Raw genomic sequence first — 16,193 nt, 5'->3', positions numbered from 1 at the left:
GTCACGCCATTGGTTGAGCCATTGTTTCAGGATAATCAAACATGCAGCAATGTTTTGATAGCACCACAAAAACACAGTGTTTAGACTGTTAGGGAGGATCAAACTACTCGTATTCACACATATAGATCGTTTGTTTTGTTCCGAAACCGGTATTTAATTTGTTACAATGTTGCTTTTTCCTCTTGGTATGGTTCGCTTTCACAAGGCAACCTTTCAAAGCGTACCAAAATGTGTTCATGCGAGTATAACACTGTCCTCTTATTGGTCAGCGTTTCCTCTGGGTCATCCATCGAAATGATTGACAAGTTCTCTCCATGAGGTTATTGTGGCTTTATTTTTAACTGTCGAGACACACACAAACACTATACTAATGTAGCCGTCATTGCCGCTGTTAAATTGTTTACTGCATTCGTATTAATACAGCAGCAAATTCAAACGTGCTCTCTCTGGATCTCCCAGCGCTGTCTAGAGGTTTACTGTGTCAAGATAAACGCAAAACTATATGAATGTTATAATGCAGCTAGAGCAGGAATCAAGTCTTCTTCGGGACGGCATTCTCGCACAGAGAAGCGCAATTACACAACATTTTAAGATGAACGTGCTCTTTTGGTGTTCAACTGTGGTATAACTAATGTGCTCACTCACAGAATCAGACACTACTGCTATTTATATAGCACATTTCCCGTTATCAATTATAATACCATTTGGTCCGTTCCGTCGGATAGCTTTTTAAACCTTAAGCGAACCGCCCCAGAGTTCGTTTGTAATCGGCGATTGTTTTGGTGCGGAACCGAGCGCGATTGCCGTGTTCACATACTCCTAAACGAACCGAACCAAGGGAGAAAACGCACCATGTTCTGAAACAAACACTCAGGTGTGAAAGCAACTATATTTGACTTTCTATATTATGCATTGAACACTGACACTTTACCTGTGAGTCACTTTCTGTGATCTCTCAAGTCAAAGTTGTGGTGTTGGCTGCAGTCTTGCTGCAGTACAGTGTACATGGACTGCATTTCATTTCATTCATTTTATATACGATTAGTGAACATATTCCTCAGAGTAATATGTCTGTTCTATGTATAACTGAGTATAATATACTGTATATCTCCAGATGAGGGTCGTAGGGTTCAGATCCTCATTTTTAGTAAAGTCAGCTATGCATCTTGGCCATAATATGTGATCATAGAAAAAGTATAGCACACTCTGACCTGATGATCACGTAGCAAGGAATAAATCTCTTTTGAGTCTGTCTCTCTCTCTCTCTCTCTCTCTCTATCTTTCCCTCTCACACACTCAGCTGTAGACCCTCTGTCTGCCACGTAGACAATCTACTTCTGGTTTATCTAACTTCTCTTCCTTCCTTCCTTCCTTCCTTCCTTCCTTCCTTCCTTCCTTCCTTCCTTCCTTCCCTTCTTTATTTCCTTCCTTTTTATACTTTAGTCATTCTTTCCTTCCATCTTTCTGATCTTTTTACTTTTCTTTCTTTTCATTTTTTTATTTCCATCCTTTTTACCTTGGTCCTCTTTCTACTTTCAATTTATCCTCACCTCCTTCCCTCCTTCTTTTGCTTCATTTCTTTCTTTCTTTGTTGTTCCTTCCTCTACTTCATTCATTTTCTTCCTTTATTCCTTTCCTTCAGTTGCTTCTTTCTTTCTTTCTTTCTTTCTTTCTTTCTTTCTTTCTTTCTTTCTTTCTTTCTTTCTTTCTTTCTTTCTTTCTTTCTTTCTTTCTTTCTTTCTTTCTTTCTTTCTTTCTTTCTTTCTTTCTTTCTTTCTTTCTTTCTTTCTTCCCACAGTCCCCTTCTCTCCATATGGTGCCTAATTGGATTTACACAGTAAGCTTCTATGAAAGTTTAAGGCTACACAGTTTTCCATCTCATCCTTTGCCATTCTCTGTAGTACTCGTTCAACTGGCAGTAATTAAAGAGACAATATGTAGAGACTAAAGGACCATCACTTTCCAGAGACCATGGCACTAATAGGATATCTTCAAAAGAGATCCTTATTAACAACTGTCTCAGTGTCTCAAGAATTCAGATGACTTTTTTAAAATGTGTAAATTCTCCTCAGATTCCCCACACCTGTGGGCACACACCTGCGTGCCGTGCCGTCAAAACACTGGCATGAGCATGCAAAGGGATTTGGTTATGCAATGCCGTGCCAAACCGTGAACACAGGAATCAGATCAGCCTGTAATTCCAGTAAGTCGTGGCTTGTGTCCTGCCAGAGTCTCGCGAGTGTCAGCTGTCAGTTTTAACCTGATCAAATAGCCTCATGGTCCGTCCCCCAAGGTGCATTCCTCAGGTGCACCCCTCTGATCTCTGATTGGGTACCGTGGATGTGTCTCTGATGACCTGGAATATAGGTTTCCAAAGTCAAATTCACTACACGGGTGCACGTGAGAATTTGGGTCGTTAGGAGTGAAGGAAAAACTCTCCACTCACATTATTATACCTCTCTTCCCGGCCTTTTTCCCCCTGCTTTTACTCCCCCCCCATCCCCCTTTTTTCTCAGAGTTTAGGTTGGCAGAAGGCCAGAGAGGTGGGGGGGGGGGGGGAATGGGAAAGAGAGTGCAAATCGGAAGGCAGGATTTCACTGTAAGACTAAAAAGTGTTCATGAGTGCATGAAGCGCATTAAGGAGGAAAGCCAGACCTCCTCCATTTTCCCCGAAACCATGTGATCTGCTCATCTCTCACTTGCGGACACAGATATCGTAACTGCCAGAACAGGTTCCTGCTCTTTTGTTTCTCTTTTTCTGTCACATACATCCATCTTTTTCGCTATACGTGTCTGTAACTGTATGTCTGTTCTGAGCGGCTCAGTCTTTTGTGTCATAATACCTCAGGCAGGTATGACAGTGCAGCATTTATTATAAACTCTCTTTCCCTGTGGGAGAACTTCCTTTAAAGAAGACCGGCTGAGTGATGTGTGAATGTAATTGTTGGTAAAATAAGGATGATATAACATTTTTCAGGTCCCATGACTCCCATGTCTTTTAATAACTTGCCACCTGTGACCTGAACATGTTCAGGTTATCATTATACATTTCTTGGTGAGCAACAGCCGTAAAGAGGGACATGAATTTTAGATCATGGGACATTTTTGGTGGTCAGGTAACACTGTTCTGATTTTCAGCGAGGAATTTTGCAGCTTACTTTTAATATTTTCTATTTGGTTAACGTGTTAGAACACACATTGTATCCAAAAGTGCACTGATCCATTTCTCACATATTTGGAATTCCATGTCAGGATTTCTGTCTGTCTGACATCTTTCTTGCTGGTTGAGGTACGGGGTGTACTGAAAGGGGGAACTGGAATTTTTAGAGACGGGTGGGAGAAAATGTGTTTGTGTTAACTTTCTCAAACCTTTGCCCTAAATGCAAGTCATTGGAGGAAGTGAACAGTAATATTAATTGGTGTGAAAAAGTCTGCACCATTATGAACTGAATGTTTGCTATTGTGAAACACAATGCTTTTTTGTCTAGTATTTCATGTTTCATGAACTTCTTGGTTTAAAGGGTTGACATTTTCAAACCTATTAGAGATTTTCTCTAACATTACCCTTCCCAGGATCCCTCGAGGACTTTCACTGGAGGAACGCATGTTTTCCCCCCACTCTGGGGTGACGGCCGTCTACAGCGTGAGTGATCACACACACATGTACACTTACAGTCATTACATATCACTATAATTCATTTACATAGACAATCCCTAAGGCCAGAAACATATTCTTATTAAGTATGCAAAAGTGTGTGGTCTCATTGTACATACTTACAGTGCGTTTAATCATTATTATTATATGCAGACGATGCCTTTATTTGTCTGATCTAGCTATATACATGTTGACAGTTAAACTAACTTTAACTAATCTGCTCAGCAAGATTTTCCCAGACTGTTGCCGCGCCATAACAGTAGTTGACCTAAAAAAAGACCATTTATTCCAGTGTGACACAAAATTATCATATATACAGTATAAGGGATGCGCCGATATGAAAATTTTGGCCGATACCTATAGTTCTTTATATATTTGATAGCTAAAAAACGATATATTGGCCGATAAATGGAAATAACAATTTTTATATCATTTTTGAGATCCTGCTTCCAAAAACAAAAGTCTCACCACTAAAAGCCATGTTCCAAGTACACAATTATAATGATTTTCTCATTATGATTTCATGTAGCTTCTATGACAGACTGCACATGTTGCACTTTACTGTTTTTTCCTTTTTGATTCCAGTCATATTTTTAAGCAATTCAAAACCATCATGGCGAACAGTATCTGTAGTATCTGAACTTGACTTGTCTAAAATGTAAACAAGCTCTTTGCTGAAAGGGGCTATGGTGTGACGCTGTGTGTAAATGTTGTTTGTGGTCATTCCACAGGTATCCAGACACCCTGTTTCTCCGTTCCCAGGTCATGACCTCAGTAAAACCCACCCAAACCTGGCAGGCACCCCTCCCGGCCACGCCACGTCCCAAGCCCTCTCTCAGGTATCAGGCCCTGCTGGCCCCTCATACCGCTTCCTCAAGGGCTGGGAGACAAGTGGAGCGGTAAGTACCAACACCCTCAGCATGTCCACATCCTCCTCTGTCTGTCTACACAATTGTTTGCTTAATGACCTGCTATTTTATCTGTTAAAGGGGTCATGAACTGCATTTTTATAAAGTTCTCTGAGGTCCACTTAATGTTATTAAGATTTTCAAATCAAAAAACATCCTAATTTAGAGATAAAATCCTGTATTTGACCCTCTCTTTCAAACACTCCGTTATGATAGGCACGCCACATTCAATACTTGGAAGTAAACGCCCACTGCTATGATTGGGTAACAGTTTTCCATATTAAAAACATTTCCATGTCCACGACATTACTCATGTGGAATTGTTTTGAAAACTTCCGATGTTGAAAAATATCCTGTTACATAGTTGAAACATTTTCCAACAATGTGAAACTTGTATGCGTATTATGCTTTATAAGTCTTGGTTGTGGCAAATGAAATTAAAGTACTAAGTTTCCACACTTATAGTTAGCTCGATAACTTGCAGTGTTTTGTGTAAACGTAGTTATGAATAGTTATTTTTCGCACTGTCGTTCTTATAGGCTATTCATCGTTTATCCTTTTCGATAAAGTGAAAAACGTATACATTTTCATTTGCAGTGTCATGTTTTTTAATAAAAGGAGAACGTGTTGTAATGTCTTTCTGATGATAAAACAGAAGATCTCTCTCACTAAAGCTTTTATTCAGGATTACAGCGAATGACTTAGATCAAAACAATAACAAAAGCAGCATTCTCTATGTGCTTTCTTCTGTATCTGATAATTCCCCGTATTAACCCATTAAATGCCGAAGCAAAGGAAAGATCAGTATCAGAACTATTCAGAGATTGACTGCGGCGCTACAGTATAAATACTCAGTACATATCAAACAATCTGTAAAAGACAAAGCAATATTAGCCGCTTTCCGACCAAGTAGTTCTAGGAACTTAGTTCTAGGAACTGTCCACTTCTAAACAGTTCTAAGAACTACTGTCCCCCAAACTCGGTTTTGCTGTTTGCGTTCGCACTGGCCAAGTGGCCATAGGAACTGGTAGGAGGGGTAAGGGAGTGACGCAAGCACGGTGACTTTTATTTTGACGGCACGACGGACCTTTATTTTGGCAGCGCAGAGAACGCCAGAGCAAACAATGCTCGCATTCTCTATGTTTATTAGTTAGCGATCTGTCTAACAGTACTGTTTAATATCTTATTAGATAGAACTGTTATAGAAAGTAGACAGTATATGAAAAATGGTTATTAGCCTACATTAATCATGTTTGGCTTGGTCCCCTCAAAGTTGCGTTGGATTTTCTCTTCAGCATTTAAGGTTTAGAGACCCATCTATCACTGTTTTCCATGTTTGTATAGTTAGTTTATGGAGTAAATATATAGGCTATAATCTGTGTGTTTACATTCTAGCTGTTTTAAAAATGGCGGGTGCTGGTGTTCCGCGTGCGTTCGGTCAACACTAACGTCACGGATAGTTCCTATAGTGCTGGTTTAGACCCTACTCTGAAGTAGGACCTAAATTAGTTCCTACAAATGGAGTTCCTAGAACTAAAATCGTTCCTAGTTACTGCGGTGTGAACACGCCGACATCCGGGTACTTTAGCCAATAGTTCTAGGAACTGTGAAAAGGTTCCTCCGGTCGGAAAGCGGCTATTGATGCATGGTAAAAACATTGTTACTCACACTTGTGTGTTGCGACATTGCTGTCGGATCCAATATAGTCGTCACTGTATCATCTATTATCATCAGTCTCTCTGAAAAGCCTGTGCCGAACGGGCTCTTTAAAAATGAAAAATGAATAAAAACTGTTTTTGGACTAACAAGAAAGTTCTGAAACTTTCAGGATATTTTAGGACAATGACCTCTTGTATGTCAAAAGATCAAGGAAAATTTGATTTCTCAATTCATGACCCCTTTAAGACAGAGGAGATTACATTTTGGTGTTGCTATATTCTAGGTCACCTTCTTTTGTACCAAAACAATATGTTTGTTCTTTGCGTTTGTTGGGTCTGAATTAACTGTGACATTTAGTATTGTGTATTACATTTAGATGTCTGATGTTTTGGCACACATACACACTATACAAAGTGTCAAGGTTTTGTGTTATGAGTGATTTTTGCACCGCTCTTCCTCACCATGGTTACCACCAGCCTGAAGGAACACTGTCGCTATTTTATAAATAGTGTTTCCAGCTGACACAGGTGCTATAATGATCCCACGACTTTCTCACATACACACACTGGACAGATATATACACACTCTACAGACACTTTTATATACACTGCTGCTGTGGATTGATTAGAGGGTAATGTATTCATCTGGGTTTTGTCTGACAAAGAAATTAACTCACACAGTTAATGATGATCTTTTATTTTGTATCCTGTGCTCTGAATGAAAACCGAGCTTCAAAAGGGAAGTTGCCTAACCTTCGCTGTCTATGATTCACTCCCTAGCCGTCATATAACCCAGCTCAGAGTGCAGGCTCCACCCCCCTGGTGTATTCGCCACAGACCCAGCCAATGAACGTACAGCCACAGACTCGGCCGGTAAGCACGGCACTCCGCTTACGTAAATGAACATTGAGACAATTTTTGTGGCCCTCGTGATTATGTCTTAATGCAATAATTACAAACATGTCTTCTTGGCATGCTAATGTGTAGTTGGTCTGAGAGGTATGATGGTTCCTGTAGTGGTAGGAATGTTTCGATTAGTAGAGAATCTGTTTTTTAAAAACAGATTTTTTTAAAATGCGACACCAAGCAAAAAACCTATTGCCTATTCTGCACATTGTCCAGCAAATAGACATTTTCAGTGTAGACACTTTGGTTGCTAATAATAGAACCATTTTGTCTGGTATAAACACAGTTTATGGTTGCCAAGCAACCATATTTATATAGAATTCAATTGATGTATTTATGATGCATTGAAAAATTAAAAACTAATTTGAGATGAAATGCATTTGAAACATTCATTTTATTTTGTGGATTATCAAAAATATGAATAAATTGTTTGATATTTTAATCATTTAATTATTAAATGATTATGTAAATAAGACATTTTTAGTTAGAATGTCTGTTATTATGATATAACTACTAATTACCCATAATATATGATTTTATTTACTCTATTGTTCAAAAGTTTGGGGTTGGCAAGATTTGCTAATGTTTTTGAAAAAAGTCTCATATGCTCACCAAAGCTACATATATTGTGAAACATTATTACAATTTCAATTTGTTTTAATTTAATATTTTTTTTAAATGTGATTTATTTCTGTAATGGCAAAGCTGAACCTTTAGCAACCATTACTCAGAATCATTCAGAAACTCTAATCACTCTAATATTCTGATTTGCTGCTCAAGAAACATTTCTTATAATAAGGAAGTGTATTCCATGTACCACACATAGTCTGCTTGCCTCATTAATATAAAATTATATTATAAAATTTAGAAGACTGGTCCTGAGGTTGTTAGGCTTGAGTTCATATGTTTTACACCACAAAAATAGTTCACCTAAAAATAAAACTTATCCCAGAATTGACTCACCCTTAAGCCATCCTAGGTGTTTGACTTTCTTCTTTAAGCCGAACACAATCAGAGTTTTATTAAATTGAGTCCTTGCTCTTCCCAGCTTTGTAATGGCAATGAATAGTGTTTGAGTTTTTGAAGCTCCAAAAAGCGCATCCATATTTTAAACTTTATAAACTATAATAACCAGCAACAGCCATATGCGCATTCACGAGTAGTGTTGTTTTTGGCGGCTTGTTTTAATTTTAGTTTTAGTCTAGTCTTTGTGTCAAGCTGTCGTTTTAGTTTTTTTTTAGTTTTAGTCACGTTCATACTCTTTTTTTAGTCTAGTCAAGTTTTAGTCGACGAAAACTGATGACATTTTAGTCTAGTTTTAGTCAATGTAATTTTTGTATTTTAGTCTCTTTTTAGTAATGCAATTCTATTTAACCCAGTCAATATAGTATTTCAAACAAGGTTATCTTATTATTTAGGGCTGTGACGGTGGCAGTTTTTTACCACCGCAGTGGTAATGGACCAACTACCGGCGGTGGTTGGGGGGTTGTTTAAAAAAATAAAAACTCGTTTTATATTACCACACAAAGACGCGTGATATAGCCTACCACTCTGTGCTTTGAGAGGGATGTACACGAGCAGGAAGAGACCATCGATCTCTTTTCTGATATCTTCATGTTTTCTACTTGATGTAAATTGGTCTGAAGAGCGAATTTTATCAAGTAAATAATAAATTATTATTTATAAAGTAAAACAAAAAATCACCCCCGCGTGTGAAACGCGCTTTACAACTAAACTTGACGTGCCTTACCATGTCTAATAACAAGCACAAACTGTGTTAAAAAGAATTTGACATGCAAGTACAAATGTAGGCTATCTGTCCTACAGCGTTTTTCTACTTTACCACAGTAAAGAATACGAATATAATAGCTGATAATCGGGTGACCAGATCGCAAACCAGAATTAAAGCCGACAAAGCTATGGGTTCACGCACTCTCTCATTCGTCGTGACGTTATAAAATTTCGTCTCGTCTCGTTTTGGTCAACGAAAATGAAGAGACATTTTAGCATAGTTTTCATTTTGTAAACCACATTTAGTCTCGTTCTCTTACGAGAGGTTCTCTCGTATTGCGTAGTTGCTTACGCTACAGGAAAGCCTTTCTTTCTCGAGATACTGAAGCCAAAAATTATCCTTAATTTTTATAATCTTGTCAACACAGTGCGGCAGCCTGCAGACCTAGGGCAGGCTTACTAGCGTGCCCATTGGCTGCCCTGCGGCAACTGCAGCAGCCTACCGCTGAGCCCTTGGCGTGACGTCACGACCAATGAGCGCGCTTGGCGCGCTTAATGTGTCACAGCCCGCGAAAAAAGGGGTGTGGCCTAGCGTATATAAACAGGGCTCGGAGGCTGCTTCTCCGATTTCTGTCTTTTCAGCGAAGCTCTACGCATCGCTGCTCTCTGAGGAAGCCGCCGTCGAATCAAGCGACCAGCACGCCGAGAATCTCAGCCTGAGGACGCCGGCCGCCTTCGCCGCCTTCAGCTTTCCCTGCCTGCTTCGCTATCCGGCGAATATATCCTTTTACTGCTCTGTGTTGTATGTGTTTGTGTGTTCGCCCCGCGACACACTTTGCATCTAAAAGAGCGCGAGGCGTTGTTGCAAATGCCTCGCTCATCCTGTGGCTCGTGCAGAGCCGCGCTCAGCGACGGAGACCGCCACGTGATCTGCGCTCTCTGCCTGGGTTTCGACCACGCAGCCCGCGCCCTTCACGGGCGGCTGCGAACAGTGTAAGGACTTGCCGATGTCGACCCTGCGGGCTCGACTCGCCATGTTTCACGATCCTCCACCTTCTCCGGCTGCCGCTTGAGTACTAAGTGTAGTAAATGTGCCCACAACTCTGTGCTCACACCTAGCTGCTGCCCGCTCTATCACACAGTTACCCCGGGTTGCAGATCCTCTAAAGCTCACATACATTCCGGCTCTGGCCGAAGGTGTCATAAGTGTAGAAAATGTGCCCACTCCTATGTGCTCACTGCTTCACACAAACATGGTCCCCATGGTAACGCGCATAGAGCGCTCTCTCATAAAGCGGACACAAGCCGCTCGAGTACTAAGTGTAGTAAATGTGCCCACAACTTTGTGCTCACACCTACCCGCTGCTCGCTCTGCCATTCAGTTACCTCGGGTCGCACACCCTCTAAGCTCCCAAACACTGGCCGTGTCATAAGTGTAAACTCTGCGCCCGCTCACGTGCACGCGCTCTCATTTTTAGACATTACAATCCCCACGCCGCTTTCGCGCCAGGGGTGTTTGTCAGCAAATCGCGCTCCATCCTCTGGGACCGAGCTACCGAACGCTGTACAGCCGGCCAATACTGTTTACCAGCCCCCGTGTTCGAGCACCAGCGGCGCGCACGCCGCTCCATCCTCTCTGATACAGGTTCCCCAATCCCGCGCAGCGCGGCGATCTGAACCCAGAGACCATTCGACCCCTAGCTATGCATGCGGAAGCATGGGAAGCTATTCAGGGCGCGTCAGAATGGGTGCTGAGTACCATAAAACACGGCTATTCGCTTCAATTCGCTCGTCGCCCTCCGCGCTTTCTAGCACAGACGGAGACGAAAGTGAGTTCAGAAGCTGCGCACCTGCTTCATGCCGAAATAGCGAAGCTGCTGCGCAAAAGGGCTATAGAACAGGTTCATCCTTCTCTGAGCGAGTCGAGTTTCTACGCTACTTCCTCGTACCCAAGAAGGACGGAGCGTTAAGACCTATTTTAGATCTGAGACATCTGAACAAAGCCCTCATGAGACGGCCGTTCAAAATGATCACAACCAGAAAAATCCTCGCGCAGATTCGCCCAGGAGACTGGTTTATCTCTCTCGATCTAAAAGACGCATATTTTCAGATCTAGATAACTCCCCGTCACAGGCCATTCTTGAGATTCGCCTTCAACGGTCGAGTATATCAGTACACAATCCTGCCCTTCGGCCTGTCTTTGGCACCCCGTACATTACGAAATGCATGGACACGGCCCTCGCTCCCCTGAGAAAACAGGGAATGCGAATACTGAATTATCTGGATGATTGGCTTATTCTAGCGCTGTCAGAGACGGAACTTGTGTCTCACAGAACAGCGCTTCTCAGCCATCTGGAGGATCTGGGTCTCTCGGTCACTGGACCAAGAGCTCGCTATCGCCCCGTCAGTCAATTTCCTTCTTGGAATAGAACTGGACTCGGTGGCTATGACGGCCAGACTGTCGGAGCAGCGCGCGCGCCGCATCCGCCTCCTCGCCGCATCCCTCCAAATAGGCAGCCGGGTTCCGCTGAGGACATTCCAGCGTATCCTGGGGCATATGGCCTCAGCTGCAGCAGTGCTCCAGCTGGGCTTACTGCGCATGCGCCCGCTTCAACGCTGGCTGAAAGCGCGCGTGCCCCACCGAGCCTGGGCGGCCGGCGGCTTGCGAGTCAGAGTGAATCAGAGCTGCATTTCAGCCCTGCAGCCCTGGCTGGCAGCCGAATGGTATCACACAGGAGTGACTATGGGAGTGATTTCACACCGGAAAGTTGTCTCGACAGACGCTTCCAACCTAGGTTGGGGAGCGCTCTTCGAAGGCAGACCGGTCTATGGCCGCTGGTCAGACCAGGAGAATCTCCTACACATAAACTGTCTAGAGATGCTCGCGGTCGAGAAAGCGCTCAAACACTTCCTCCCATTCCTCCACGGTCACCATGTTCTAGTCCGCACGGACAATACATCGGTAGTGGCCTATGTGAATCGCCAGGGCGGTGTCAGATCAAAGACGCTCTGCACCCTGGCGGAACGCCTCCTAGTGTGGGCTCAGCACTCTCTGCGCTCGCTGAGAGCCGCGCATGTGCCTGGCCACCTGAACGAGGGCCCCGACAGACTGTCCAGGGACAACGTTCCCCCTGGGGAGTGGTCTCTACACCCCCAAACAGTCCAGTCACTGTGGCACCGTTTCGGCAAAGCGAAAGTCGACCTTTTTGCGTCAAAGACAACGCTCATTGCCCAGAGTTCTTCTCGAAGAACCAGGTCATCAAGAGAATCAGGGAAGCGCGCCACACAGTGCTCCTCTTAGCCCCATACTGGGAGAACCAAGCTTGGTTCCCGGATCTAATACAGCTGGCAGACTCAGCCCCCTGGCCGATACCGGTGAAGAGAGACCTTCTCTCTCAAGCCCGCGGCTCGATATGGCATCCCCATCCAGAGCGCTGTCTCTGCATGCGTGGAGCCTCAACGATTACACGCTGATCTGCCAGACGGGGTCATGAACACGATCATACAATCTAGAGCCCCCTCTACGAGGCGGCTCTACATGTCGAAATGGTCAGTGTTTAACAGATGGTGCACTGCTAAGGGGCTCGATCCACAGACATGTGGGGTATCGCGAGTACTGTGTTTCCTTCAAGAGTTACTGGACGCGGGCAGGTCCCCCTCCACGCTCAAAGTCTATGTCACGGCCATTTCAGCGCTCTCTGTTTCAGAGCTGGGCCGCGCATTAGGAAGGAACGAGTTCGTCATCCGCTTCCTTAGAGGAGCCAGGAGGATGAACCCCCCACGACCCCCCTCGGTTCCTATGTGGGATCTTTCACTGGTCTTGGAGGCCCTGAAAGCGCATCCCTTCGAACCCTTGGAAACTGTGGATATGAAATACCTCACGCTCAAAACCGTTTTTCTGATAGCACTGTCTTCAGTCAAACGAGTGGTGGAACAGCTCTTTGTTTCGTTTGGCGGGCGCACCAAGGGTCTCGCCGCCTCGAAACACAGCCTGTCCAGATGGATAGTGGACGCTATTGCTGCTGCTTATGCGTCTAAAGACCTGCAGTGCCCATTGGGCATTCAAGCTCACTCCACCAGAGGCATGGCCTCGTCGTGGGCGTGGTCCAGCGGGATTCCCATTCATGACATTTGTGCAGCGGCAGGCTGGGCCTCCCCCTCCACATTTGTTAGGTTTTACAACCTGGATGTTCCCGCCTTGCAGGCGAAAGTGTTATCAGTCTAAGTCTCGCGTATGCCAGCCCACTATCTGTGCGCGGGCTACGTTGTGTGATTTAGCTCTACTGGTTGAGCTGCACTATGCAGGGAATTGTCAGTTCGGACCGGCCGTGCCGCTCCTAACCCCCTAGTGTGTGCTTATGTACGGCGCTAGCCCTCTTCGGGCCGCCCGGCTCTCTGCTATCACGTTCCCCGGGCTCTCCCTGGGACTCATTCAGTGGATGCTGGGCGCGCACGGCGTTGACAAGGGCGTTCCCGTAGCGTAAGCAACTACGCAATACGAGAGAACCTCTCGTAAGAGAACGTTTCGGTTACTCACGTAACCTCTGTTCTCTCTAGAAGAGGGAACGAGTATTGCGTAGCCCGCCGTGCTCGCACCACGAGCTCGTTTCGCTTCATGCGACAGAAACCAGAGAAGCAGCCTCCGAGCCCTGTTTATATACGCTAGGCCACACCCCTTTTTTCGCGGGCTGTGACGCATTAAGCGCGCCAAGCGCGCTCATTGGTCGTGACGTCACGCCAAGGGCTCATCGGTAGGCTGCTGCAGTTGCCGCAGGGCAGCCAATGGGCACGCTAGTAAGCCTGCCCTAGGTCTGCAGGCTGCCGCACTGCGTTGACAAGATTATAAAAGTTAAGGATAATTTTTGGCTTCAGTATCTCGAGAAAGAAAGGCTTTCCCGTAGCGTAAGCAACTACGCAATACTCGTTCCCTCTCCTAGAGAGAACAGAGGTTACGTGAGTAACCGAAACGTTTTTATTCGTCAACAATATTGCAAAATAAATTTATTTTAGTCATCGTCACATGACCAGCATTTGCGTTGCGTCTCGTCTCGTTTTCATCAGGTGATAAAGGTTCGTTGCCGACAATATTTCGTCATAATTTTCGTTGACGAAAGCAACACTATTCACGAGTGAGTCACGTTCCAACGTGAACGTGGGTACGGCTGTTGCTGGAAGCTAGTGATTATAGTTGAATTTTTCTTAGAAAAACCCATCACTTTGCTTCAGAAGGCATTTATAGGCTATTAGGTATTATATTTATATGGATGGATGTGCTTTTTTGAGCTTCAAAAACGGACACAATTCAATACCATTACAAAGCTGGAAAGAGCTGAAAGAAGAAATTCGTATACACTTAGGATGCTTTGAGGGTGAGTAAATTATGGGATCATTTTCATTTTTGGGTGAACTATTCCTTTAAGATCAAAAAATAATTAAGATTAAAGACCAGCCAATAGGACCACCAGCTCTGCTGACATGTTACACAACCCTGCTACACTACTCATTTGTAATGGAAATGCAAAGGCATCCAAGGTAGATCATGTGTTATCTTCACTGTCTCTCTATTCTTTCTCTTCTTTTGTTGCTCCTGATGACCTCAAACCATGCTGTTATCTCCATCAGTTTATGACGGGACCTCGGCAGACCCACCATCAGGTAAATTCCACAGACCCAATGTCTCTCTATCCTATTAGACATTTCTTAAGATGCTTATGGATTTTGCTTATGTGTATAAAGATCTGGACTGAGACCCGTAAAGTTGTAGGGTTCGAGGAAAAACAGCATCGGCTAAATAACTCATTTCAAAAGAGAATCGTACCTGTAATTTGCAAGGATGTTCGATGTTGTCTTTTGTGCCGTCAATGTCTTAAGTCATTACTTTTTGAAATACTGTTTGAAACACATGTATCCCCATCAGTTTTGCATTAGATGTATAACACCAGTAACAGCCGTGCAAATACAGTTTTGAGAATATTGGTTCACAATTTTTTTGTAATCTGAAAAACCAAACCTGATATGTCTGTTGTGGAAACGGTTTCATAAACAGTTGAGTCCGCCCTAGAAACCCCAAAGCAATTCCACTGGCTGAAAGAATTTTCAGTGGTTTACACTTGTGGTGCAGAAATTACACTCTTCAGCTTTAAAGAGGCCATATTATGCTCTTTTACAAAGTCTTTGATTTGGTTTTTGGGGTCTAGAGAGAGCAGGTTTTCATGCTTGAACATTAATTTTCACATGCTACATTATTGCAGCACCTCTCTTCCCAGTCTGTCAGTAACCCTCTGTTTAGTTTCTGTTTCTGTGAAGCCCTTCCTTCTGAAAAGTACTTTGTGCTGTGCTCTGATTGGTCAGCTGGACCAGTGTGTTGTGATTGGCTTCTAGCGTGTTTCGGAAATGTCACGCCCCTTGCCATAACCACAAGTTTAAACACACTACTAACGCAACTCAAGCAGACATTGCCACCTTTTGTTTGCACATGCCTTGGGTGGGAAATATTTAAGGGAGGAATATTGTGATGTGTTCGTTCCCGGAAGAAACCTCAAGACTACTATTGAGGCGTTTTAGGGAGTTCAGAAACAGTGCTGAATCTGATATAGAGAATCTCCATTTGGAGTGACTATGTGCTTTGTACATTTGCAGACCTTTTTCATGCTCAAACAGCAACATTACACACTAAAGAAAGTTGAAAATGTAATAACCATTAAGGACCATTATGACTAGAGACGTATACACTAGTGATGCGCGGGTCGGCTTTTTTTCCAACCCGCGGGTCCCGCTTTTATGAAATTATTTGGCCTGCCCCAGCCCGCCCCGCACCACTGTATCTATTTTTACAACCCGCCCCGCCCCGCACCCGCACCCGCGACCATTAAATAGACATATTAGGCATTGTAATGTAAATGAAAACAGCCTTTATTTCAGCCTGAAAGTGCTTGGAAACATCGCCAACTGGCAATAACAGACGATTCTGAATATGAACCATAAATCAGGTCATATTAATAAGATAATGATTTAAACATTTTCAATATTTACAAAGCAGCGTTGTATTCATCTAATTCATCATTCACCTTTTTTTCTTTTAATTATGTAAAATCCCGACCTCAATTTCTCCCGCACCTCATCTTCCATCTTCACTTTTATTTCTCCGTCTTTGTTGTTGTGGCTGGCGGCGGGAGCTGCTTGGCGCGAGCTGCTTTGCGCGAGCTGTGTCACGTGACGCCAAAGGTTTGGGGAAATCACGCAAGTTGCATTGCTACGGCGTTATCAAAGAACCTACTAAAAAATATGATTAGATTGATATTCCCAAATATTTAATATGGGCTGGACATTGCATGC

At 43.6% G+C, this 16,193-nt stretch overlaps 1 protein-coding gene across 1 annotated transcript in view; it reads left to right on the top strand.

The window, feature by feature from the left end:
- eif4g3a (eukaryotic translation initiation factor 4 gamma, 3a) overlaps window positions 1-16,193 on the top strand; it is a 61,340-nt gene that overhangs the window by 7,390 nt on the left and 37,757 nt on the right. Inside the window, exons 2-5 of the mRNA XM_081358484.1 lie at window positions 3,574-3,643; window positions 4,387-4,554; window positions 7,002-7,094; window positions 14,481-14,513. Coding sequence (XP_081214610.1) covers window positions 3,574-3,643; window positions 4,387-4,554; window positions 7,002-7,094; window positions 14,481-14,513 — 364 coding nt within the window. The remainder of the gene's footprint in view (window positions 1-3,573; window positions 3,644-4,386; window positions 4,555-7,001; window positions 7,095-14,480; window positions 14,514-16,193) is intronic.

This window comes from Scardinius erythrophthalmus (genome assembly GCF_964197995.2).
Source record: "Scardinius erythrophthalmus genome assembly, chromosome: 25".
Classification (NCBI taxonomy): Eukaryota; Metazoa; Chordata; class Actinopteri; order Cypriniformes; family Leuciscidae; genus Scardinius; species Scardinius erythrophthalmus.
This window is presented reverse-complemented; position numbering and strand designations above follow the sequence as displayed.